Source organism: Lethenteron reissneri, chromosome 34 (genome assembly GCF_015708825.2).
Source record: "Lethenteron reissneri isolate LAM-NWPU_2019-01 chromosome 34, ASM1570882v1, whole genome shotgun sequence".
Lineage (NCBI taxonomy): Eukaryota > Metazoa > Chordata > Hyperoartia > Petromyzontiformes > Petromyzontidae > Lethenteron > Lethenteron reissneri.
Genome location: NC_083812.1, coordinates 11493546 through 11518145, shown reverse-complemented (window position 1 = coordinate 11518145; position 24600 = coordinate 11493546). Strand labels below are relative to the sequence as shown.

At 51.5% G+C, this 24600-nt stretch overlaps 1 protein-coding gene across 5 annotated transcripts in view; it reads right to left on the bottom strand.

Annotated features, from left to right (window-relative positions):
* LOC133350664 (paired box protein Pax-2a-like) overlaps window positions 1–24600 on the bottom strand; it is a 339735-nt gene that overhangs the window by 10239 nt on the left and 304896 nt on the right. For 3 of the 5 annotated variants that reach the window (XM_061565266.1, XM_061565267.1, XM_061565269.1), the window contains exons 8-9: window positions 17716–17928; window positions 2326–2430 (exon numbers count right to left, since the gene is read on the bottom strand). In XM_061565266.1, coding sequence (XP_061421250.1) covers window positions 2326–2430; window positions 17716–17928 — 318 coding nt within the window. The remainder of the gene's footprint in view (window positions 1–2325; window positions 2431–17715; window positions 17929–24600) is intronic. The other 2 variants (XM_061565270.1, XM_061565268.1) reach the window with 1 other exon arrangement.

Below are 24600 nucleotides of genomic sequence, written 5' to 3'. Positions count from 1 at the left end.
TCCATCCCGAGCAAAACAACTCTGGGCCTAATCTCGCTCATCTGCCCTGATCAGTCTTACGAAGGCGGGCTCCTCTTCTCGCTGTCAGCCGCTTTAATTGGACGGCCAAATAAAAATAACCTCACCACCAATTCGTTAACCTTCCGAGCCGCACGTCCCCCCGTGCTTTCTCTCCCTCCGCTGCTGCTCAGCAAAAACAAAGCCACAAAGGAAGGGCCCATCAGGTTGGAGTCTTGCATCCTTCCCATAGGGGCAATAGCCATACTTCAGCCTGACACAGCTTGTTTACCATAAACAAACAGCCAGACACAATTATCCCCTGGCTCCAACAGCACGGCACAGAATGCGCCACGCGCAGCAGCGCCGCCACTATTACGGCCGCCCCCCTGCCGAGGACAAGGATGGGGCTTGTTTGTCAACCTGCGTAGGATCAGGCTAATTCTGAACAGCAGCAGCAGCGGTGGTGTCAAATATATATACACACACACACACAGACACCTCCGCACAGAAAGTTTGAAACAACTTGCGATGGTGTCTCTGTCCTATTGGTGATAAATCTCACAGAGGCTTCTGGAAACTGCAGCACATTCCTGGTAGATACCGCAGCGGCAAGTCGGTCTCGCACGCGTGTCACCGATCGGGGATGCGCAGGGCATCGTGGCTCACGCGGCTCGCTGGTGCTACCCACACCTTGCCAATGCGTCCTTCCTTCTACCAGAAAGATCTCGCAAGGGCTGCACAGTCGACACCCAATTTCCAGGACCTATTCCTGCGGCTTCATCCCCCGCTACTTTGGTTTGATGGATTTCCATGTTACACGCTCGCTATGTCCTTCAAGCATTGCTCTTACAGTCTCTCTTGCAGTCGTCCTCCTGGCCGCTGACCTATGGGTGCCACTCCGACGCCTGTCTCGGTAGCCTGCCCTCCCCCCCTCCACCCATCACACGCTTGCCGTCTTGGCCGTGTCGCCATCGAAAAGGGGCTTCCAAGCTCAATGGGCCTCGGCAAAATGAACTGACTGGCAACCTCGTCCTCCTGATTATATCAGCGACGCTCTCCTGCCACGTTTCAGTCCAAGCATCTAAGTTGCGTAACCTATCCTGCCATGACATTTCAAGTATCTTCTGCATGCACCCATAGTTAACAAAAACAAAAGCTTATGTTGTGGCTGCTTTATTAAAGTGGCAGCTCTATGACAAAAGACAAAGATTCCCCGTATAGCCTTTAACGGAATGTTAGGGCAAGTGCTGTTAGCGAGCACCTATAAAGGCCAGCACAGCACGCAAGGGAGCAGGTGGCCAACACCACGCCTGGCCGCCTTTGTCTCCCCAGTGGCGATGTTTTACGCACCGCACCAGGCGCTCATTTGAAGCTGAGTCGACCTACGGAAGGCCCAGGACGGAATCGTCATTGGTGTCGGCCGTGAGCGGGAAACGAACCAGGGTCGCCCGTAAACGTGCACAGGTTGCATTCAGCGACACGTCCACCAAAATGCCACAAAGGGAGACCCAGCGACCTGGCCGATGGCTCACAATCACCACCTCCGCTGTCGCAGCTGCCAAGCACGGCCAGGTGAAACCGGGCCACTGGAGCGCCGGGCGCCTGCAGTGCGGGAGGGCTCCGGGAGGGCTGCTGGGGTTGAGCCACCGCATCGCTCGCCAGGCAAGCCGAGTTGAGATTTGCGGTGGGCCGGGCGAGCGACACCGCCCACTGCAGGTGCCACTCACGGGCCGCCCCCCCCCCCACCTTGGCGGCCCCGTGCCAACCACGGAGACCGTGGGAAGGACGCGGCCCGGGCTCCCAGCCCCCCTTACGAGCACCCCAATCGTAATAATTACGGCGGTGGCGATGATGATGATGGCGATGCCCTTTATTTACCCGAGAAAGCCTCACTGAGTCTGAAGGTTCTCTCTCTCTCTCTCGGGAGGAGAGTCCAAACATGGGGCACGTTTGGCAAATTCCATGAATGAGAGTTTGGCTGTACGTGGGGATGAAACCAGAGAACCCAGAGAACACCCAAGCCATTCACAGTTATTTACTTATATACTGCTACAGATCCGGGCTTTATGCTCTTGAGATAACGGTGAACAGCTTATCAAGCCTCGGTCAGCGGTGGAAATGACCACCTTGGCTTATTCTCATCCTGTTGTCAGCCGACGGGGTCGAGTGGCTCCTGCCATGAGAATGTGTAATTTACACCATTGGCTCGCTGCTGCTAACGCAGCTGGAAGTGCTGTGGTGACGCCACCATCTCTTAGTGGTGAACTGTGGCTGTCGTCGTTGTGGTTGTTGATGTTGTGGTTGTGTGCGTTTGCGATCGCGTACCGGGTACCATGCCGGCCAGGCTGGAGGAGGAGTAGCTGCCTTGCCCGGTGGGGGGGACGTGGGGAGGGTACCCGGGCAGGGTGGTGCTGTTTCCGAGCTCACGGCCTGTGGTTGGCGACACGCCAGGTGACACGCACAGGAGACAAAGACATCCCGGTTAGCCTCGCCGCGCCGCTGCGGCAAGTGCAGCCTACGAGGTAGGAACGTTTGCGTGCCCGTGGCTGAAGCTTACACATAATACCAGGTACCCATTGAATCACTCTGACGACCTCGGGGCAGTCAAGGACAGGTTCAGATATCACTTGGCAATGATGTGCGTGGCTTGGAATTGAAGCCAGATCAGCCAGGATTGCGGCTCCTGTGTGCAAACTAATGCACCACTGCTTCCCCCACTCACATTTACACATACCACACGCTCACACATGCCACACGCACTCACAATGCACACACATGCACCACGTGCACATAGCATGCAAAGCACATGTGCACGCACGGTAGTTTCCTACAGTACATATATGAGTCGGCCCCAGTCCACATGTGACAATTCCACATTCCTCAGTGGGGGCAGAGCTCCGCAAGGTAAACACCTTCCCACAGCGTGGTACTAATTTTATCGACCATAGAAGAATTATGATGATGATTATGATGATGAAGAAAAAGATGATTAATCAATTCCTCGATGGAGGTCAGTTTCCCCTACAGGACAAACACCGTCCGACAGACCGGTACTTATTTTATCAAGCACAGAGGGGATGATGGGATGAGTCGACCCCCTGGTTGGGACTTCAACCGGGAACCCTCAGATTGTGAGCAGAGCACCGAAACGTTTCGCAGATGCGGCGTCAACCGTGCGCTAGCACGCGGTTGACGCGCGCCAATTGGCCCGCTTTCCAAACGGGACTCATCGCCGCGCCGTCACGCACGCGGCGTTTATTAATTCCAATGAAAGCAATAAAGTGCAAATACAATCTTTCATCATGGATTCATCAAGAAACAATATTAATTTAATGGGAAGCAAAGTGTGGGGCGTGTGCAGGCATATTTTAAAACGCGCAGCCCAGGTGGCGCGAACGCTTTGGCGTGGTGGCCGTGTCTCAACGCTGCAATTACTCGGTCGTCAAGCACGGCCGCCGCGGCAGCAACTGATTGAATCGCTCGACTTACGCTCAGAAGCTTGCCAATTCAAATCGAGTCGACAGGGACTGGCTCCTGCCATGGGAATGTGGAATTTCTACAACTGGATGAGCACCTGCCCCCGTTGCTCATTGTCACGGGGACTCAGAAGTTACATTCGCCTTTGCAAAGTCGTTCTCGCGACGCGTCGCCGCCATCCAAACGTGGAATTTCCACCACCGCTCCAAGGTCCGGCAACAGATACCGGGGCTGCTATCGCTGCTGTCGCTGGAGCAGGCCAAACTCGTCCGTTCGTGGCATTTCGACTCCCGACTCGGGACGCTGAGCACGGCTCCGTTCTGCGGAGAGGGGCCCCTTCACGTGCGTGCGCGGTAATCGGTGCCCCGCCGCACCTGCTGTGCTCGCAACACGCGTCTCCGCACTCCGAACAAGTCCCCCCACATTTCTTTCAGATCCCAGACGACAATCAGACACCTCCCCCCCCCCTCCTTCCCTCCGCCACACTCCCACCCAGCAAAGAGCACGACGATTTTCACACGCAATCACCCCCACGCCTCTTCGCGTCGGAGGGGGGAGGGGGAGCTGGCGCCCTTGTGAACAGGTCAAGTTAGGGTCAGAGGGCATTCCTACTCGGACGAGCCTGGGGTGGAACTCATCCCTGCTCGAGACAATTCCACATTCCTATGGCAGGACGGCAGTAAGACAACCACTACTGACTTCCAATGAAGTAACTTCTCACAAGAGTGGCATTCGTTGTATTCGCCCCAGAGGAATGATAAGACTGAGTCGACCATCTGCTGTGATGCGTGCTCACGATTGTGAAGCAGGCTGTCCGCCACGTCTGTGCTGTGTCGAGACCGATGAATCTCATCGTGGGTGCGAGTGTCCATCAACAAAACGCGTGTTTTCAAAACACGCCAACCTCGTGCCACTGCACCGCCGGTCACCATCTCGGCATGAAAGGAAAGGGGCCAGATCATCCCCGTGCTCTAATGATGAGCAGTGGGGCAGCGGTGATCTGCAGTGATGTTCATAACCAAGTGATGGGAATTACAATGCATGTGGCAGTCACCATTCCATCCGTATAACAAGATCCAGGCGGTGCTAGCTTTACCAAACATGTAAAACTAGCACGGGCTGAGTTGACGACCCATGACTAAGGATTTGAACTTTGAACTTAACACGGGATTTATGTTACATCACTTCCAGCACCTTGAGTTATGAGAAACCAGAGACCGACCATTTTTCAAAAGTCACCCACCAGCACCGGTCATTGGGGGACAGGCCGTTCTTTTGTACGTACGTACGAATGTACTCTATTTTGAACTTCTTTCGCACCGTACATCGTCAACCGTGCTAATTGGAGTTGTCGGGGAAGGACAACCGGGTTCAATTCAGATGCAGCCTCGGAGTTGAACCCAGCAGCTCCGCACTCGAGGATCGGTGCTCTTATCCAGGAAGGGTGTGAGCATCAGCAGTCCCCTGAGCTACCCAAATAAGTGTAACATGTGAGGGCAGCGACAGCACTGTGGATAGCGCACTGCCCTGTGAACCCGGCGATCAGAACTTTGATTCCCGGCGCCACATCAGTGCCGAGTGATGCCTGAACCGGTTCTGGCCACAGCCCACCTCCACCAACCCGCGACTGACCAGCGTGGTGAAGTATGGTCAAAAACACCCTCGCGACTGAATGGAAATTAAATCGCGTGTGATCAACTTGTAGCAATTTGATCACGCGCGAAAAAAACAAAGACATTTTTCCTGACCACGTATGAGGAGGTGGCATATGGCCTCGTAAACAACGGAGACACGCTTAACTGTGTAAAGCAACATTCCTCTCGTAAAATAGCTTGTTCAAGCAAAGGTTAACCAAACAGACACACTCTCCAGATTCGGCCCCCAGGGTCCAATCGAGACACCATATGTCATCACTTTCCCAAACACCTCGCATCTCCTTCCTGCCCAACTTGCGTCCCAAACTCCCCCGCCCCACCCCCCCCCCCCCACACTTTGTTATTTTCACTTAATCCACTTAGTTTATTTCTCAAAGACTGTGCACACTTTGGGGCAACGTTTCTGCCTCGTGTTTGATCAATTTTAAAACAATCTCGATTTAAAGCTTTCGTGACTGCAGGGATTCATCTTCTCGGTTCTTTCGGTAAAGTCACGTAGAAGGGAAATAATAAAATAATAAAAATAAAACATGATAAAATAATTCTCACGACGTTTCGGCCACAACGCAAGCAGACCTGTTCTTCACCTGAGGACGGCTGCTTGCGTTGTGGCCGAAACGTCGTGAGAATTATTTTATTATGTTTTATTTGTATTATTTTATTATTTCCCTTCTACGTGACTTTACCGAAAGAACCGAGAAGATGAATCGTTCAAGAGCTAAGCAGATGTAATTATTGTGTGGCTTCAATCTGATATGTACTTTACATGAATTCGTGCTGTTTTATTTTATTTTTAGAGAAAGTAAAACAGTTACTGCAAGTTTAAATTGTACGTCCACGTGATTTTATATCAAACGGAAGGGATTTGACGAATCGTCACAATTCAAGTTCGTGATTAGATTCAGGAATAGATTTTTATTATTATTATTAATATTGTTATTGTAGTGAATCTTAACACCTTTTCTGGTTGCAGCGCTGACACCGTCCCATTAAAGACGACACAGATAAGACAAAGACGTATCTATTGCAGAATAAAAAATTCTATACACGTATTGTGAGCTTAAGAAACATGAATATTGGATTAATCGATGCATCGTTATACCGCTAGCAGTAATCATACTTTTTTCTCTTCCAAAAAGTTTTACCTAATAGCTTCCAATAATAAATAAACTTAGCTATATGGCCTAACCCAAAGACAAATATGGGTCATTGCATTGGCTATGAACACCTACATTTTAAGTTAACTAACTTCCAAATAATCATGGCAAAGCAAAAGTGTCTCCCTGCTCAAACGACCACGGGGTGGTGTTCACTTCCCGTGGCAGGCCTTTGCTCTCGTGATGCTTATTCCAGATTCCGATGGCAGGGAAGAGTCTTACCGAAGGAAAATTGGACGTCAATCACCGACTCCATTCTGCCTGGCAGTCTCCAGAAAAAAACATAAATGCATGCTCGTGATTTCCTGTGCTTAAGGGAAGATAAAAACCCACGTTACATGAAGGCCGAACGTAGCTACCAGCCTAAGTAAGGGGGCCGTTTAGGTGAATCTCACTGGGTGTGCTTCAGTTTATCAGAGAAGCTGAGAGACGCACGGGGCAGAGGGCATGGGCATGGCCCAGCGTCACTACAACGGGGCAAAGGGAAACTCGCGATTGGCAACGTGACCAAGTTTCTTTCTTTAAAGTAAATCACTAAACGGTGGGAAATTAACGAATCGGATTTCGGGGATTCTCCTTCTTTTTCTTCTTCCCCACGGGCAGACGGACGGGACCGGCACGGAACTCAAGTCGAGGCACATCAAGTCCCTAATGCACGGCAGGGCCGCGACATCAAATGAAAGCCCCGCTGCCTTTCCCCTCTTCCCCTCCCCCCGCGCGCGCGTGCGCCGGGCCGCTGCTGTCTGTTGCCACAGGTGTGGATTTAGTGTAATCGTGAGGGCTCTCTCTCTCCGCTCGAGAAAAAAAAAACACGCACACATCAGCCTACTCCGCGGTTCTACAGTGAAAGGCATCACTGTCAGCACGGTTAAAGGCAATTGCTGAATTTGACTCCGCTTTGTGTTGTGCCTTTTGTGTCCATCAAAGCGGCTTACCTGTTTTATTATTTAGTGTCGGGGGCATTTTATGTCAAAACCTACAGGATACGTGTCGTTAAAAATCCTGTACCCCCTCCCATAGGGAATTTTTAAACGAGGGGCATAGCGAGGATAAACAACCCATTACGTGATCGAGCATGAATCAAAACACTCGCCTACGGAGCTTGTGAACATTTTATTTTTTATAAAGTATTTCAGGGATTTGGCTTTGTAGAACCCGACTGAATGTGGACTAAGTTCAATTCCTGGTCAAAAAGGCATGTATAATCCTTGGGAATGTCTTCAATGCAACACTACCTCAGGGCATCCATCAGTAGAAATATGACGTGTTAAATATAACAACAAATAATGATAATACAGTTGTGATTAAAACATAATATACGTTGCATGCTCGACATTGTTTTGAAAAAAATATTAAAAAGTAAAACATCATTTGTACCTCACACCCCACCTACTGGGCTCGCCTAGATTCCTGACCAGAAATGGGCCCTCTCTCCCTCCCTGGGCTTGGTATTACGCCGCAGAGGCTCATAGGAGTGCAGTGAGACCTTGAGTATCCCTCGCAAAGGAGACTTGTGACCAACTGCATAAAACACTAGATTTGAAGCTTTCGTGACTGCAAGGATTCATATTCTTAGGTTTTTTCGGTAAAGTCACGTAGGTAAAAAATTCAAAATAATTAAAGTTAAATAAATATATTTTTTTTTATTTTACTTTTATTAATTTTAATTTTAAATTTTTACCTACGTGACTTTACCGAAAAAACCTAAGATCACATTTTCCCCTAAGTTTCAGTTGAAACGGTGCTGTGATTCAAGCGCTTGCCTCACCCTTTGAAGGTTGTGCGGTCATATATATCCTGGTGCAGGGCCAATACAGACTCTTCAGCATTTTGTACCGCTCTGTGAGAAGTCAACGTTGATCATCCATGGAAATGTGGAATTTCCACCTCTGACTCACGAGGAATAGAGATGCCCCGTTGCTCACTTGAGCAAGAAGACACATTACCTTCCCACTTTTTATAAATGTATGTAATAATATTCATGCGCGAGTGTATTAGAGTGTTTTCTTGCCACGTCGCGTGCCAAAAGTACACGGTGAGAATTCCTGGCATCCTTCACTGCGGCTGTATCCATACTTATTTTCTAGTTTAATTTTTAAAATCCAAATTTCAACTACCCGTACAACAACATGGACGTTACTCCCTCCTCAATCGCCCGTCTGTTAGCACCAACGCTGACCTCTCCACTCTTCCAAAGTGGTTTATGTAATCCATAAAAAAAACCCGTCCAGCACAGAGACAACAGAAGATAATGGAAACAAAACGGAGAACGGAAAAAAGACGTGTGCGAAACTTGCAGAGAGGTGTGAGTCAGAGCCGTTGGTGGAACAATATAATCTACACACGCAGGCCGTGGCGTTTCGAGGTGAATACTCTCACTGACAGTTTCTGTCTGGCACACCAGGGGATTTGGCAGTAAGGTGCAGAAATGTGTTGCCATAATAGATGTTTTACCTCTTGATCTAGAGATTGCACTCAAGAAAATGAAAAAACATCATAGACAATTTTTTTTCTCCCCATTTTGTTTCAGTCAAAGCGTCTCCTTGCTTAAATGAGCCCGCGCCGATGCTCATCTCTGCTGGCGGTCGTGAGCCAGTGGTGGAAATTCCACATTCCCACGGCGGGGTACAGTTTCTCCCCAAGACAACCCCGCTGTTGACTTCCTCCAAACTTTTTTTTTATCGTGCCCAGAGGGATGATCGGTTGATTTGTCCTCTGATGTGAATTTGAACTCACTGCTTTACGACTGTGCTCCAACGACTGCCATACCGAGCCAGATTAACTTTAGTTTTACTGTGAATTTGATTAAAGTACTCTACCCAGCCGAAAGTTCACTTTTAAACAACACCATATTTTGTACGCTTGCTATTTTTTTTGTATTTTAGAACCTTTGAACACATAATTTGTTCTCATAACATGGCACACACACACAGATTTCATTAATCTAGAGGTCCCCCCACCCCCCCCATCTCTAGCCTGGAGGCTGCTATTCTCCACATCTGGTGCACCTAGGCCAGAGGAGGCTCAGGAGTTGGGCTCACACTGAGGCCCGCCACTGTGCAGGAGAGTGCGGCTCCGCAAGGCTCCGCAAGGCTCCGCACGCGCTGAGAGCACGGGGCGAACAGCACCGCGGCAGAACCTCTGGGCTCTCATCCTGTCGTTAGCGAAATAACTTCGCTGATCCCTTGATTGTGTGTTTCTGTGAAAGAAATGAAATCGCCTCTAATCCCTAATACCTGCCCGTCAGTCTGTCCTCTGACTTAATACCCCGTTCTCTTCTCAGGCCACAACAGATCCCACCCACCCCTCCGCTCGCAGCAGGGTCAAGGGGGGACTGGGCGAGAAGGAGGGTGGGTGGTTAAGGGGCTGGCACGGTGCACCCTGGTGGGAGGTGAGTCCGTGCCCTCTCACGACCAGGAGTACATGATGCAATGCTGGCACCGCACCTGGGCAGGAACCTCCTATTATTATCAGCTAACACCGGCCACAACCATGAGCCGATGTGCACCATTGTTCTTTCTTAGCCCCACTCCCGAGGACCATCAGGCCATACCCCTGGCTACCACATTCAGACAAGCCCCCCTCCCTCCCCCCCTTAGCTTGTATTTAAGGGCTTGTCTCTTGGATTTTTCCTCACTTAATACAGTAAATTCAGCTGTTACGGTCCCACCTGATGACGGAAACTTGCGTTGCCTCCAAAACGTCGTGATTTATTCTTTTATTTCTATTATTTATTATTTATTTTTTTACCTACGTGACTTTACCGAAAAAACCTAAGAGCATGAACCTCCTATCCCCTTGCGGCCGAGTGTCCCACCCCAGGAGGATATGTCATCACCGGGTGAAAATCTAGGCCAGGTGAAAACGTAATGTTTAAAGGTTTTAGAGTTTAGTGTAAATGCAGATCGGTGTGGGCTTTGGCTACAATCTAATTGTTTTTGCAAGTTTTGACGTCTATTTGTTAAACACGACCGGGTGAGACGAGTGATGTCAGTTATTTAATAAATCTCGTTGTCGTTGTCGTGGTCACGGCTGTCTCTGGGGTCGGATAAAATCAGGGCTGCCCTGTTCGACAAGAGTTCTCGCCCGCCATCGGTTGCGGCTCACTCGCTCGCTTGCGACGAAGCGACGAGCCCACTCACATCATCACGCGGGACACTACAAACAGAGGCCATCGTTGATGTTGGAGTCAACCTGTGACGGGAATTAACACATCCTCGCAGAGACCTGGCAGTCATTGTAACCTCACGTCTGCCTGGTGCTCCTTTAGACTCTCTATAGGGCCGCTCATTATCACCCCAGTGCTGATGCTCACCATGTACCCATTTAACCCAGGGGAGGCCCAAGACCGGTTCAGATATCAGATATCACGTGCCACTGTTTTTAGCCGTGTTACGGGAATCAAACGCAGGTTGTCAGCTTTTATTTTTCTTGCACGGTGCATTGGCTCTTGCATCACCGCTCCCCGTCCACATGCACTCACACGCGTGCCTAGGCGCATGCGTGCACACCTACACAGCCTCACCGCACGGCCACAGTCACCCTTACTCTCCATCGCCCACCACCTCCACTCCTCTTCCTGTAACTCTCTCCTCCCACTCAGTCTGTGGTGTCTCGCAACACACCCAGCCACAAGCATGGAGGGGCTTTTTTCCCGAATACCTGTTTGTACGTATTGGCAGCTGACTTGAAGTAAACGGCCCCCACGATGGCAATGTGTAATTTCCACCAACTGGCTCAAGGATGCCAACAGAAATGAGTGTGACCCAAATTCGTTTGAGACAATTTGACTTGGCCGCTCGCTGACGATAAGCATGGCAGTGTTGACCGATGATGCCTTATGACGATGATGGCATGGCGGGTGATGATTACAGCATATTGTCATTGGATACCCACAAAGTAGAACAATTTTTTTTAATCAATTCCAGGTAGGTGATGATAATGATGATGTTGTTAGCTTGGGATGACATCAGACCAGGATCGTAATTTGTCAGCAGAGTAGAACATGTGATGATGATGTTAATGAGGCCATCATCCAGCAGTGAATTACGACGACAACGATGATGATGCCGAGGGTGATGACGGGTACAACCGCCTAAAATCACTTCCCAATCGCTCTTTGCTGACGCTTGACGTTTCAACAGACGCAAGCATTTCTAAATCAAAGCTTACATCTTTAAACAACAACAAAACCCAAAATGAGAATTGTGTTTCAAGCAGCAACGTCTATAAAATTATAATCGATACAAAACAACGGCAATAACGCCAACTTAATTCTATCTCGAGAAACGGGGCCACTCTTTTAAGTGCCCCTACTCGGAACACAATCAAGAGGGCAGCAAATTGGTTTGGGCCACTTCAAAGTGAGCTCACGGGGCGCTTATCACGTGACCCTTTCATCCCACACACACACGCGCGCGCTCTGCCTTTCTTACGCGTTTAATAAGTCACAGGGCGATCGCGAAAAGATCACCATTTAAAGACAATAAGTTACCCGACGAATAATAGATTTATGGCCTCGGCAGGAAATTGTTGATTTAATGAGCTTTGGCTGCACACTGTTCTATTTTTCTCCGCCCGGAGTTGCCCGGCAACATCACGGCAACAGGCGGCCGTAAAATGTTTGTGGTAATTAGTTTTTCTCTCTCTCTCCCTCTTGGGCAGGGTAGAAGAAAAAAATGGTTGGAACCATTGCGCAAGCTGCTCCGTGACACGACGTAGATTTGCAATGAAATGCAGCGGCAAGTTTTTGTTTGTTTCAGATAAAATCTCGCGAGGGCGTGCGTGCGTTCTTTGACATGGATTCTAGTTCAACCGGTTAGCTTTGCAAAGCTTTCTTCTTTTGCATAAAGTCAATTTCCCAATACAGTAGTTTACAAGAATTTCTTATCAACGTTCAATCCGCGAGATTTGCATAACATATGGGTTATTTTCATTGCCTCTTAAATAAAAACCACAACTTAAGAAATGCATTTTTTCTTAAGTCTAAAAATAATGACTTAAAGCTTGGGTGTTTCGGTAAAATCACGCAGATAGTTTTTTTTGTGTGATGACGATCGCTTGTGTTGTTGTCGAAACGTCTTAGTTTTTTGTTATTGTCTTTGAACCTATCTACGTCACTTTACCGAAAGACCCAAAGAATATCTAAAAGTAATATTTGCTTTCTTGTAAACGGACACAGCGCACCTAAAGATTGTCTTGTATCGCACAATTTTTTTTATTTGCTAAATAAAAAGTTAGGATACTTTTTTCGATCTAAAGCTTTCGTGACTGCAGGGATTCATCTTCTTGGTTCTTTCGGTAAAGTCACGTAGAAGGGAAGTAATAAAATAATTCTGACTAGTGAGAATTATTTGATTTTATTATGTTTTCAGTGAGAATTATTTGATTTTATTATGTTTTATTTTTATTATTTTATTACTTCCCTTCTACGTGACTTTACTGAAAGAACCAAGAAGAGTTAGGATACTGTAAAGATCGGCCTTTCATTCAAGTCATTGTTGGATTATGGCTTTCCCACGCCACGTCGGCCAGCAGGGTCGTCTGAACATACTTCACCATTCTGGTCAGCGTGGGCTGGTGAAGGCGGAGGAGGGCCCACTGGGGCCGGGTCAGATAGCGCTCGCCACTGGTGTTCGCCACGGACAGGCATCGAACTTAGATGACCAACTCCATGGATGCCGACCGTGCACTAACCACTGCGCCACCACTTCGCGCAATTTGCTTAATACGTTGCGATTAATGAGTAATGTTATTAATTTCAGTATAACATTGCACAGCCTAGTCATTGCATTTTATGTTTAGTTATTGTTTAAAAATAGTCTGCACGTAAAGTCATTCATTTACCGAGCCCGAGGTCTCGATCCTCCTCCTCATGAGGGTCCTGCATCGGGGGAGGTTTGGCCAAAAAAACATCCCATCACTAAATCTCCTCGCAGTACACAATAAAAAAAAACCTACGGCAACCTATTTCCTCTACACTACTCCCCTCCTGAGTCAGCAACGTAGGGCGATGTTGTCCAGAGATCGAGTCACTGCTTCACCACCTTCAGATTTGTTTCTTCCTAAGATTGCTTGATAATGCTTTTCCTTCCAAACTCTCCCCCCCGCCCCCCCCCCCCTTTGACGCTCGAGTTAAACAGCTGTTCTGTTTAACTCGAGCGGCGACGACTTTCCATTGTTGTCTGTCGACACAAAAGGGGCGATTTTACGAAACACTTTAACAAGTTACTGGCCCGCTGCCTTGGCGCGCTCGGGGGTCTCACGCCGCCCGAGGAAGTGAGGAGCTGCGGGGCTGCGAGGCTGTGAGGCTGTGGGTTGTGAGGCTGTGAGGTTGTGAGGCTTGTGAGGCTGTGGGGCTGTGGGCTGTGGGCTGTGGGTTGTGAGGCTGTGAGGCTGTGGGTTGTGGGCTGTGAGGCTGTGGGGCTGTGGGCTGTAGGTTGTGAGGCTGTGAGGCTGTGGGTTGTGGGTTGTGGGTTGTGGGTTGTGAGGCTGTGGGTTGTGGGTTGTGGGCTGTGAGGCTGTGGGGCTGTGGGCTGTAGGTTGTGGGCTGTGAGGCTGTGGGGCTGTGGGCTGTAGGTTGTGGGCTGTGAGGCTGTGGGGCTGTGGGCTGTAGGTTGTGGGTTGTGGGCTGTGAGGCTGTAGGTTGTGGGTTGTGGGCTGTGAGGCTGTGGGGCTGTGGGCTGTAGGTTGTGGGCTGTGAGGCTGTGGGGCTGTGGGCTGTGGGTTGTGAGGCTGTGAGGCTGTGGGGCTGTGGGCTGTAGGTTGTGAGGCTGTGAGGCTGTGAGGCTGTGGGTTGTGGGTTGTGGGCTGTGAGGCTGTGGGTTGTGGGTTGTGGGCTGTGAGGCTGTGGGTTGTGGGTTGTGGGTTGTGAGGCTGTGGGTTGTGGGGCTGTGGGTTGTGGGTTGTGGGGCTATGGGGCTGTGGGTTGTGAGGTTGTGGGTTGTGAGGCTGTGAGGCTTTGGGGCTGTGAGGCTGTGGGTTGTGAGGCTGTGGGTTGTGGGGCTGTGGGCTGTGAGGCTGTGGGCTGCGGGACTGTGAGGTTGTGAGGCTGTGGATTGTGGGTTGTGAGGCTGTGGGGCTTTGGGGCTGTGGGCTGTGAGGTTGTGGGTTGTGAGGCTGTGGGTTGTGTGTTGTGGGGCTTTGGGGCTGTTCTCGCGCGTGCGCAACACAAAAAGGCGAATCGTTGTGCGCGCGATTGGCAGCGTACGGTGCGAAAGAAGTTCAAAACTGTGCCGTACCTACGTGGGAGGAGGGGGGGGAGGTGATTGTATAACGAAGCGTCGTCGAATAACCACCTCGTTTTATTTGCGGTCGCATCTCATGGCAGGATCTACGTTTGTTTTTCTTGATTCACGTCTGCTGCCGCCGCCGCTGCTGCTACTTCTGTGCGCGTTTGATGGATTCAATTGACACCCGAGCCCCACGTGGGCTGCGAGAGTCTGCGGCCGTCACGACGATGCCGTAAAACGAATCGATGATTGCATCGAAATCGCGACCACGAATCGAGAAGATTGATGGGCTCGCTCGTCCGGGGGTGAATGGTTACTCCCGCCGCGTGGGGCAACTGCTTTTAACACGCCTTGTGTCTGCATGTACATCTCCTGGCATCCCCCCCCCCCTCCCACTGACATCTACCCACACACGCTGCTGCTGCTGCATCCTACATCGCCCAGGAGAGTGCAAATTGGCCAGAGTCAGCTGAACGCAGCGCAGTGCCAACGCGAGTGGCTGCCAAGAAAGTCAAAATCAGAGAGGTTGCTCGTCTCCGTCCGTGGCCCTGAGTCAGTGGTGGAAATTCCACGTTCCTGTGGCAGGGGCCCACTGTCCACGTAGCAGAGCCGTTGCTGACGCACCGAAATCTTGTACCTATTTTATTGACCGTGGAGGGATGAAATTTGAACTGGTAGAAATTGGGATTGTGAGTTTGTGCTCTAACCACGGCACCACTCGAACAGCCATGAGCAAACTTAATTTGGAGCTTTCGTGACTGCAGGAATTACTTTTTGGTTCTTTCGGTAAAGTGACGTATAAAAAGAAAATAATGAATTAAATACTAGCATACGACGTTTCGATTGCAACACAAGCAATCATCATCAGGCATAAATGAAATAGAAACACAAATCTAGCATACTTAGAAATGTAATGTAATACAACAGTTTCTATTTCATTTATACCTGATGATGATTGCTTGTGTTGCAATCGAAACGTCGTATGCTAGTATTTAATTTATTATTTTCTTTTTATACGTCACTTTACCGAAAGAACCAAGAAAATGAGCAAGGATACTTGAGAACGTAACTATTCTGTGTTATGAGTGCTATCATCTACTACCATTTACTTTGTATCCTGCACTAAAACGCTCAACACTAGGAACCAACTTTTTAAATATTCCATCAGTTCCCCAAGTATGTTACAACACACAGTTGGCCTAAATCCAACATTTTTTTTAAAAACATGGGCCTCTTTCTAAAACAACAACATTGAAACAAAAAAACAATGAAGCCGCCCGCGCTTCAAACTGCCAGGTCAGCCGATCTGAATGTCACAATAAAAGAAAAAACAACGTGCACCCGCTGATCGTTCTAGCACGGAACTCAGCCTGGCTCCCGCAAAGAACGCACCGCCTCTTCGCAGGCTGACATCCCGTGCATCCCACCTGCGCTCGCTTTGATGTCGTGGGATTTCTTCCCGTCATTGTCTCCCCCCGCGTTGCTACAAAGCGCCTCGGCTAAGACGCTCCGATCCCCGCTCGAAGGGGGAACGTGATTGTTCGCGCCTCCGTCATCGTGACGTCACGCATTCCGGCCACTGCTATCGGTGGGGGGGGGGGGCAGGACCCCTTGTTTTTCCCCCCGTCCGGGTTAATGTGCGTCGCACAAACCTGATCATTTCACGCTCCAACAATTCCCCCAATTTTAGTCCGCTGCCCCCTTCAGGTTTTTGCTTTCCCACAAAGCTGCAGAGCCCGCTCGGGTGCGGGCGACTTGTTCTCGCCCGGTATGTGGAGATCATCACCTCGAGCTGTCCCACACGGGCTTGGTGGGTCAGAACGCTCGTCTGCCAATCGGAGCCCTCCCGAGTTCAAAGCCCAGCCGAGGGTCAACGCAGCCCATCGCTCTCTCGTCATCCCTCCACTGCCGTTAAATCGGCCCCGGCTTGTGGGAAGCATACGACAGTTGTTCCACGGACATACTTGCCCCTGCCATGGGAATGTGCGATTCCCGCCGCTGCTGACGTTGGGGCCTTTGAACAGGAAATGACGATTGACCCCACGTTTGCCTCACTTTTGACTTGCTTCGCAGTGTTGAATATGTCAATGTTCACGTGCGCGACAAACACGAGCGCAAGCGGTTGAGCACATTCAAAATCACTGTCAAGAGGACACGAGTTCAGTTCCCAGTCAGGGGTTCAACTCATCTCTCCCCCGGGGTGGATCACACGATCGTCGTCGCGTGGGGACACTCAAAGTGGGGCGTCCAGTGGGGCGACTGGCTGCCGCCATAGGAATGTGGAATTTTCACTCTCGACTCACGGCCGCCCACGCAAATGAGCGCCACGCAATCCTCGCGTGGGCTCGACGTGGATACGCGCACGTCCACCGGAAGACCACATTTCTCCCGGGTCTCACTTGCTTAAGAGGCACAATGCATTCTCTCACGTTGTCATTAGTGGGGCATTCCCATTGACTGATTGACCGATTAAATGAATGACTGATTGATATTTTTAAAAATGATTGATTGATCGTGGATTTCTTCCGCCCCCCCCAACTCCACCAGCGAGTGCACGGATAAAACAATACGACCCGTGTTGGGAAAACAGTACGTTCGAATGCAGTAGTAAATCGTCACATTGAAGGAGGAGGGAGAGAGTAGAAGTGTTAGGCCTGGGCGTGAACAGAGGAACTGAGTCGGAGAAGGGAGCTCCAGGCCCAGGAGAAGCAGCGACATTCCATCGAGCAAAGCCTCGCTGGAGGACCGAGCAGGAGGCCTTGGTTGTTGGAGTAGAGGGCAAGGGGAGTTAGAGTGAGGGGGGAGAGGTGAAGTGGGCTGAGTCCATGGAGGATTTCGAAGATGGTGAGAGAATGTGAGAGACAGCAATAGAGAGAAAGTGACAGAAAGAGAGAGATATGCAGGGCTAGAGAGACACTCATAGACGAAGCCAGAGAGACATGGGAATAGGCAGCGACAGTGACGGGGAAAGATAGACGGTGACGAGAAGACGTATACGCAGATGGAAAGAGACAAAGCGAGAGAGAGAGATCATCTGGACCCTAGGCCAGTGTGAGACAACAAGATCGTCCGCTCATGAGACGTCAGCTTTGAGCAGAAGCACGAAGCCCGGAGGAGGAGGCGGAAAGACGGAGCTCGCCGCGCCGGTGCGGAACGGCAGCCGGCGCGGAGCGTGGCGGCGCGGGGCGCCCGTACCTGGCACGAAGGCCTGCGCCGGCGCGTACTGCCCGTAGGCCGTCGCGTGGTGCGTAAAGGCACTAACGGAGCCCGGGCACGGGTCCGTGGCGTGGCCCGGGTGGATGGGCTGCAGGTCGGCCAGCGCGTGGCCCGCTAGCGCGGAGGGGGAGTGGCTAGCTAGGCTGCCCTCCATCGCCTTCTGTTTGAGGCTGATGGGGGACGGCCGTTGGTCTAGGGACAGAGCGGGGCAGGGAGGCGGGGGGGGGGAGACACAAGCACAGCGACATGCACACGGCCGTGAGTACGCGCATGCAGGGGCGGGGAGCGGCAGCCATGCACAATGCGACGACACGACGATGGAGCATCGCGAACCGAGATGAAGCGTCAATGACCGTGACGGTGGCGCGTTGCCTACAGCCGACCGGGCCTGCTCACAGCAAATGAATAATAGACCGACAAAACGTCGGTGCCTCGACGCTAACTGGTATTTCTGTTTTGTCCGTCAGCCGATGGGCCTCGTGGAGCGGTGTTTTCCCAATAGCGTTTGTTTCAAAAAGTGACAAACCCAGGGCCGGTTTTCACTCTCTCTGAGTCTCATCGGCAGAGTGCGTTTTACCCTTTCTAGCAATAAAACAGCGGGTGTTCAGATGTTCAAACACCAAATAGAAACCTTTTGCAAGCAATAAAGTCTGCATTAACCACACACGCTTGCGATGAACATGGAAACAAAACATGTTCTGATGATATATGGCATTGTCTTTGAAACTGATTGGCCTACCCAGGAGACAGGCTTCTTTAGGGCCTAGTCTCACCAGTGTCAGACCAGAGAACGCCAAAAGGCGAACATTACAAATACAGGTGTTTTTTGGGGTTAGACCACGTAACTATTTACGCGTAACTATTTACGTGATTTAACCCTAAAAAAAATACCTGTATTATGGATGATATTGGTCGCGAAAGCCTATATGTGCACAAGTATATGTGTGGACGATCTTAGTGCATGCACGTGTGTTTTTGTGTGTGTGTGTGCATGTACTTGTGCGCGTGCGTAGTGGTGTGTTCGCGTGCGTCTATGCGCGTGCGTGCGTGCGCTCCTGTGCGTGAAGTCTGTGCTGAACCCCGTAGGTCGCTCGCAGTGGAATGCCTCATTATTTAATTACACACTCGAAGCGGTGTCGCGAAAGCGTCCCGACGAAAGACGCACGCGGCGACCCGCACGTGACTTAAGCAGCACAATCGACGTGGCGCCACGCGCGTCCCACGTTGCAGTGGCTCAAGCGGGCAATACGGGGGTGGGGGGAGGGGGTCACTGAACTACATCGCTCTCATTAAGACCTGGCCACAAATGAAAGCTCAACGAAGTGGCTCGTCACGTGGAAATTAAAAGCGGCCAAATTCTCTAAACGCACCTTCCTAAATATGGAGGGAAAAACCCGAGGACCTGGAGAAAAATCCACGCGACCACGGGTGGTCTATCACTGGGTGGCTGGGATAAGGCAGAGCTCCTGGGAACCAGCCTCAGGATATCATAACAATGAGAACCGCCTTAGTGAAAGTCAACAGCGGTTGTCACATGTGGGTGTCCTGGTCCCTGCCATAAGAATGTGGAATTATCACCACCGAGTCAGGGCCATCGATGGAAATGAGCACGATGCCAAGCTTGTTTGAATCGAAGCACACTGCGCGGATTGACTCTGGCGAGCACGCACGCCTCTTGTCGCACATAAACAAATCTCATTTTGTAATTGTGTGTTTGGCTCGTTCACATTTCAAGTCTTTGATGATACTTTAAACAAACACGTGTGGAAGCGTGTGAATGCACAGCAAGGCATCGTTCATTTTAAGAAAATCCAATTCGGTTCAAGTTATTGTTATAACTGGCACAGATTGGATTCTTAAATAAACAAACCAACACAAATATAAACAAATAAAAACAACAACAAAAAGCGAAATGTGCCGCGGGTAGTTCTGCATTGCAAGCACACACATGGACAAGAGCAGGCACACAAGGGGACATGAACAACAGCAATGGGCAGAAGCCCTCGCGACGACGTTTGGAGCCATCGCGTTGCCATCGCTCGTCTACTGATCGTGCGCTGCACGGGAGCGCCATGCGGCTCAACCGGGTGACGAACGTTCAGGGGAGGCATCTGAAAGGCCTGAGGGGTTCACAATGGCAACGCCGCAGCGTGGAGCAGCCACCGCTGACATCCGGGGTTCAAATCCTGGGCTCAGACCTTGGTTCAAACCCGGGTTCAAACCCTGGATTCAGATTTCGGATTTAGACCTTGGTTCAAACCCTGGGGTCAAACCCTGGGGTCAAACCTGGGTTCAATCCCTGGATTCAGACCTTGGTTCAAACCTGGGTTCAAACCCTGGATTCAGACCTCGGATTTAGACCTTGGTTCAAACCCTGGGGTCAAACCCTGGGGTCAAACCTGGGTTCAAACCTGGGTTCAAACCCTGGATTCAGACATTGGTTCAAACCCTGGGGTCAAACCTTGGATTCAAATCTCAAATTTAGACCTTGGTTCAAACCCTGGGGTCAAACCCTGGGGTCAAACCCTGGGGTCAAACCTGGGTTCAAACCTGGGTTCAAACCCTGGATTCAGACCTTGTTTCAAACCCTGGGGTCAAACCCGGGTTCCAGCCACCCGTGATGAAACCGCGTTGTCAAGCCCAAAGGGGCGATGATCTTGGCCCGGTCATTATTACGAAACACATTTTTTAATTTAATAACAGTGCACGCAGTAATTCGTGACGATGTACCGCTGCTGGACTTCAACAAAGCGATCAGGCAAGATGCAGAGGATGCTAGAAATTTCAGGCGAGGATAGGGTAAAAGCAGCTTGGAAGTTCAGAATGGAGCGTGGCAGGAAAGCACTGTAAGTGTAATCAGGAAGGGCAGGTTGCCCAGGGCGGATGGGACACACGTGCAGAGTGGAGGAGCCGGAGGGCAGGTTAAGGGAACGGGCAGTGGAGTGGCACTCAGAGGTCGGAGGTCACGGGGGAGGCCTAAGCGCGATTGAGGTGGTGGTGGTGGTGGTGAGACTGCGAGCGTGGAACTTAACGGTCGAGATTCATATTTTGCAACAGTTGCAGAATCTGGCCAAATAGGCAAGAAGCAATGGTGACAGGACATGGCATCAGCATCAGTGGCCGTGATGACCTCGCAACATTGGGCAAGGGTGAACCGTCATGTTGGTAGAACACTTTCCGGCGTGTTCTCCACGTTCAAGAGCTGGGCCCTCGTTGTAAACGTACTCCTTGAGTTTATTCGGCAAACACAGCTGCGCAGCTCCCAATCCCGCCGCTAAGATCCATTTGATGAAGAGAGCGTCCCGCCGCTAACGATACTGAGAATGCGTTCCGACGGACACAGAACGGTTCCACGTTTGGGTTGCCGCTCGCATTTCCTTTCCGCTCCTCGTGTGAGTGGCGTCCGTGAGATGTGACAACGCAGCAGGGAGTGGCTTCCTCTAAGCCTTCCGCGACGCACCTCAAGAATTGTGAGCGTATTCTTTGTCGGCATTACCGCCAATTATGTTGTTTTCCCTTTACACGAATAATGGCGTACAACTGCATTCGTCCAAAGCGCTTGACCCGTGATGGATATGTCACGAGTTTCACTTCCAAGTCGGAGCTCCGCTCGGACCGCCACCTGCGGCGTCGACAGTCAGCGCCGTGTAGTCGTCGTGAGAGGTCGACCGTGGCCATGCCACGGAGAGACGGTCTCCCACCATAAGAATGTGGAATTTCCATCATAGGCTCAGGTCTCTTTAACAGACGACGAATAACCATCCCATACCCGTTTGACCGCGGAGACATTTTGTCCTTCAATGTTGATATTTCGCACAATGTCACGGTCAGCTTCCAATTCTCAACAACCGAGGACCTTGGACAAACAAGAACTTTCTCTTCCCCGTCCTCTTTGAAACAAACCTCCCACGGCGGTCTTGTTGACCTCCCACACTCGACGCTCACAATTAAACACCCGAGGCCCCTGGGGGGGGGGGGGGGGGTGGGGGGTGGGGTGGGGGTGGCAGGGACGCATTCCCTACAACAACAGCCGCTGAAGCGCGGCTCCACGTGGCTCGCCGCTTTCCAGCCGCGTCACCCTGAGTGGACTCTCCTGTAATCCAGCGAGCGGTGTCGAGCCTTTCCAGGACTCTGCCCGCTGACAAAAGGGCTACCGGAGCCTTGCGTTCTTTTCTCTCTCTCTCTCTCTCTGTTTAGGCCTTTCTTTCCGATATTTTTCATCCACTCCACTCGGCCGAGAGCAAAGTGTATCTGCTGGTAAAACAGGGAGCCCTCGAGAAGTCCCCCGAGTGGGTCTCGAGTGGCCCGCCACTAACAACAGAACGCTCGCGGGCGGGGAGAAAACTGGTGAGGTGTGGCGCACTCCACGTGCCAAAGATTAACCGGAGTGAAAATACAAAAGCAGGAGTGCGCGCGCTCCCCAAGATACATTGAGTGGAGCGACGGGCGGTCTGGGTGACGATGCACAGGGCCACTAAGCTTGCCCCCCCCACCCCCACGCACGGATCACTTCTGCAGCCGCCCGGTAATATCTGTGGGTCGTTAATCTCGTTTACGCGTTAACTGAAAAACATACGGAGATGAAAGCCCAACAAACCTGGAGGAAACTGAACGAGGAGCCAGAAAAATCCCACACTCGACAGAGATCTGGCTCCCAGTGCCGTCCACATGACTCCACAGCTAAATAATTACTCGCAGCACGGAGGGCACTGATTTCCGAGTGAGGATTAAGCGACGTGAGCTCTGAGCGGTTTTAACGGCAAGATATAGACTTCCTCTGGGTAGGAATTAAGGCCCAGGGACACCGATAACGATGATGACGCTGCCAGAATCAGTGCACTGCACGCCGAGGGGATCGTGTAGCGAAACGAGGGCTTCACCAAACTCCCTCGCCGCTATCTACGCCGGGACGTGGAATGCACTCACCCCTCGCGTGACATCAAAGACAAAGATCCCCCGTGTAGCCTTAACAGATCGTTGGGCCAAGTGCTGCTAGCGAGCAGCACCTATGAAGGCCGGCACGGCACACGAGGGGTGGGTGGCCAACACCGCGGCCGGACGCCTTTGCCTCCCGAGTGGCGACGTTAAAACACCGCGCTCGGTACTCATGTGAGGCTGGAGTCGACCTAGGGGAGGTGCGGGACCGGTTCAGAGAATCGTCGCCGGCATTGCCCGCTCCGGCCGTTCACGTTCAGGGGACGAGCGACGCGCTACGTGCGATCCATCCCCGCGGCAAAGCGGGGCCGTTGGGTCGCCGTCGAGAGCGCTCCCGCGAGCCCCTTTACGCGAGGAGCGCACTCGGCCGAGGTCCCAGCGTGGTCGGCGCGGGCAACGGGACAGACGGGGGCCCTCCCGTTGTAAGCGAGTCGTGGCCGTCCCTGCCGCACCCGCGCGCGCATGCTCCATGCTCCATGCACCATGTACCATGCACTGTGTACCATGGACCATGCACCGTGTACCATGCACCGTGCACCGTGCACTGTGTACCATGGTCCATGCACCGTGTACCATGCACCGTGCACCGTGCACCAGGCGGTGTGCGGCGGGGGGAGGGGGGTTCTCCCCATCCCGTCCTTGGACGAAAAGTGCCGACGTCGCTCTGCCTCGTTTAATTTTATTTAATTAATGGCGTTAATTAACTTTCCCATAATTTTGCCGGCAAAGTGGACCTTTGGACTGCGGAAGTCGCTATCGGCTTCCGGATCAATTAGCGGTGATTAGACAATTGTAATAATTACGCGCAATTTTGCGGGGCCATAAATCTATCACGGCCGTCTCTCTCTCTCTCGCTCGCTCGCTCGCTCTCTCTGCCGTCCGACACGTGGAGACGCGCGCCTCCCGCCCAGATCTCCACAACCCCCTCCTCCCCCCCAATCCCTCCTCCCCCCCCATGCCCCCAGAGCCTCAGCACAGAAAAAAACCCAGTCTCACCCAAATAACACCCCTGTGATGTGAGCGAGCGCCTAGTAAGGTTGGCACGGCGCACGAGGTGGTGCTGCTGTGGTGCCGAGGTGTGCCGTGGCCAGTGGCAGCCACACAACCATTCGTACTGCCTGTGCGCAGCGCGTCCACCCCAAGCACTCACTCGCACACCCTCGGGCACTCGTGCAGCACCATGACGACGGGATCATTGTGAGTTAGCATCCCGGTCAGGGTCCTCACTGCAGTTCAACACGTGGGAGGCTTTCGCGACCAATATCACCCACAGTAGAGGTTGTTTGGGTCAGATCGTGTAAATATATAAATGTGTCGTTAAAACCCGCCACCAACCGACACAGCCAACTCGTAAGGGTTGTCACGTAAACAGAACATGCCGATGCTGTACTAGTTACATGCCAATGCTGTACTAGTTACATGCCAATGCTGTACTAGTTACATGCCAATGCTGTACTAGTTACATGCCAATGCTGTACTAGTTACGAATATGGCACGTTCTGTTTACGTGGCAACCCTTACTCGTTGGCTGTGTCGGGTGGTGGCGGGTTTTAACGACACATTTATATATTTACGCAATCTGACCCAAAACAAACCTCTACGATGGTTCTCACTGCAAGCTTCTCCTTCCTTCCAGGGCCGATGAAGTGAGAGCCACTATTGTGGGAAGGGCAACAGTGGTCATCCTATGGACAGGCTGGGCCCTGCCATGGCAATAGTGGAGTTTCCACCAGTGATTCTAGGACTGCCAATGGGCACGGGCACTGCCGCATACACTCGCTTGATTGGCGAGGCACCTCGCTCTACTCGAGAGGTCTCCTTACACGCAAGTTACAAGTTGGTAACCGGTTGAGGAGACTCATCGTAGACCACCGGGCGCCCCTCGATTCACGGAGTCAAGAATCGATTCGTCTCTGTGCCGCGTTGGCG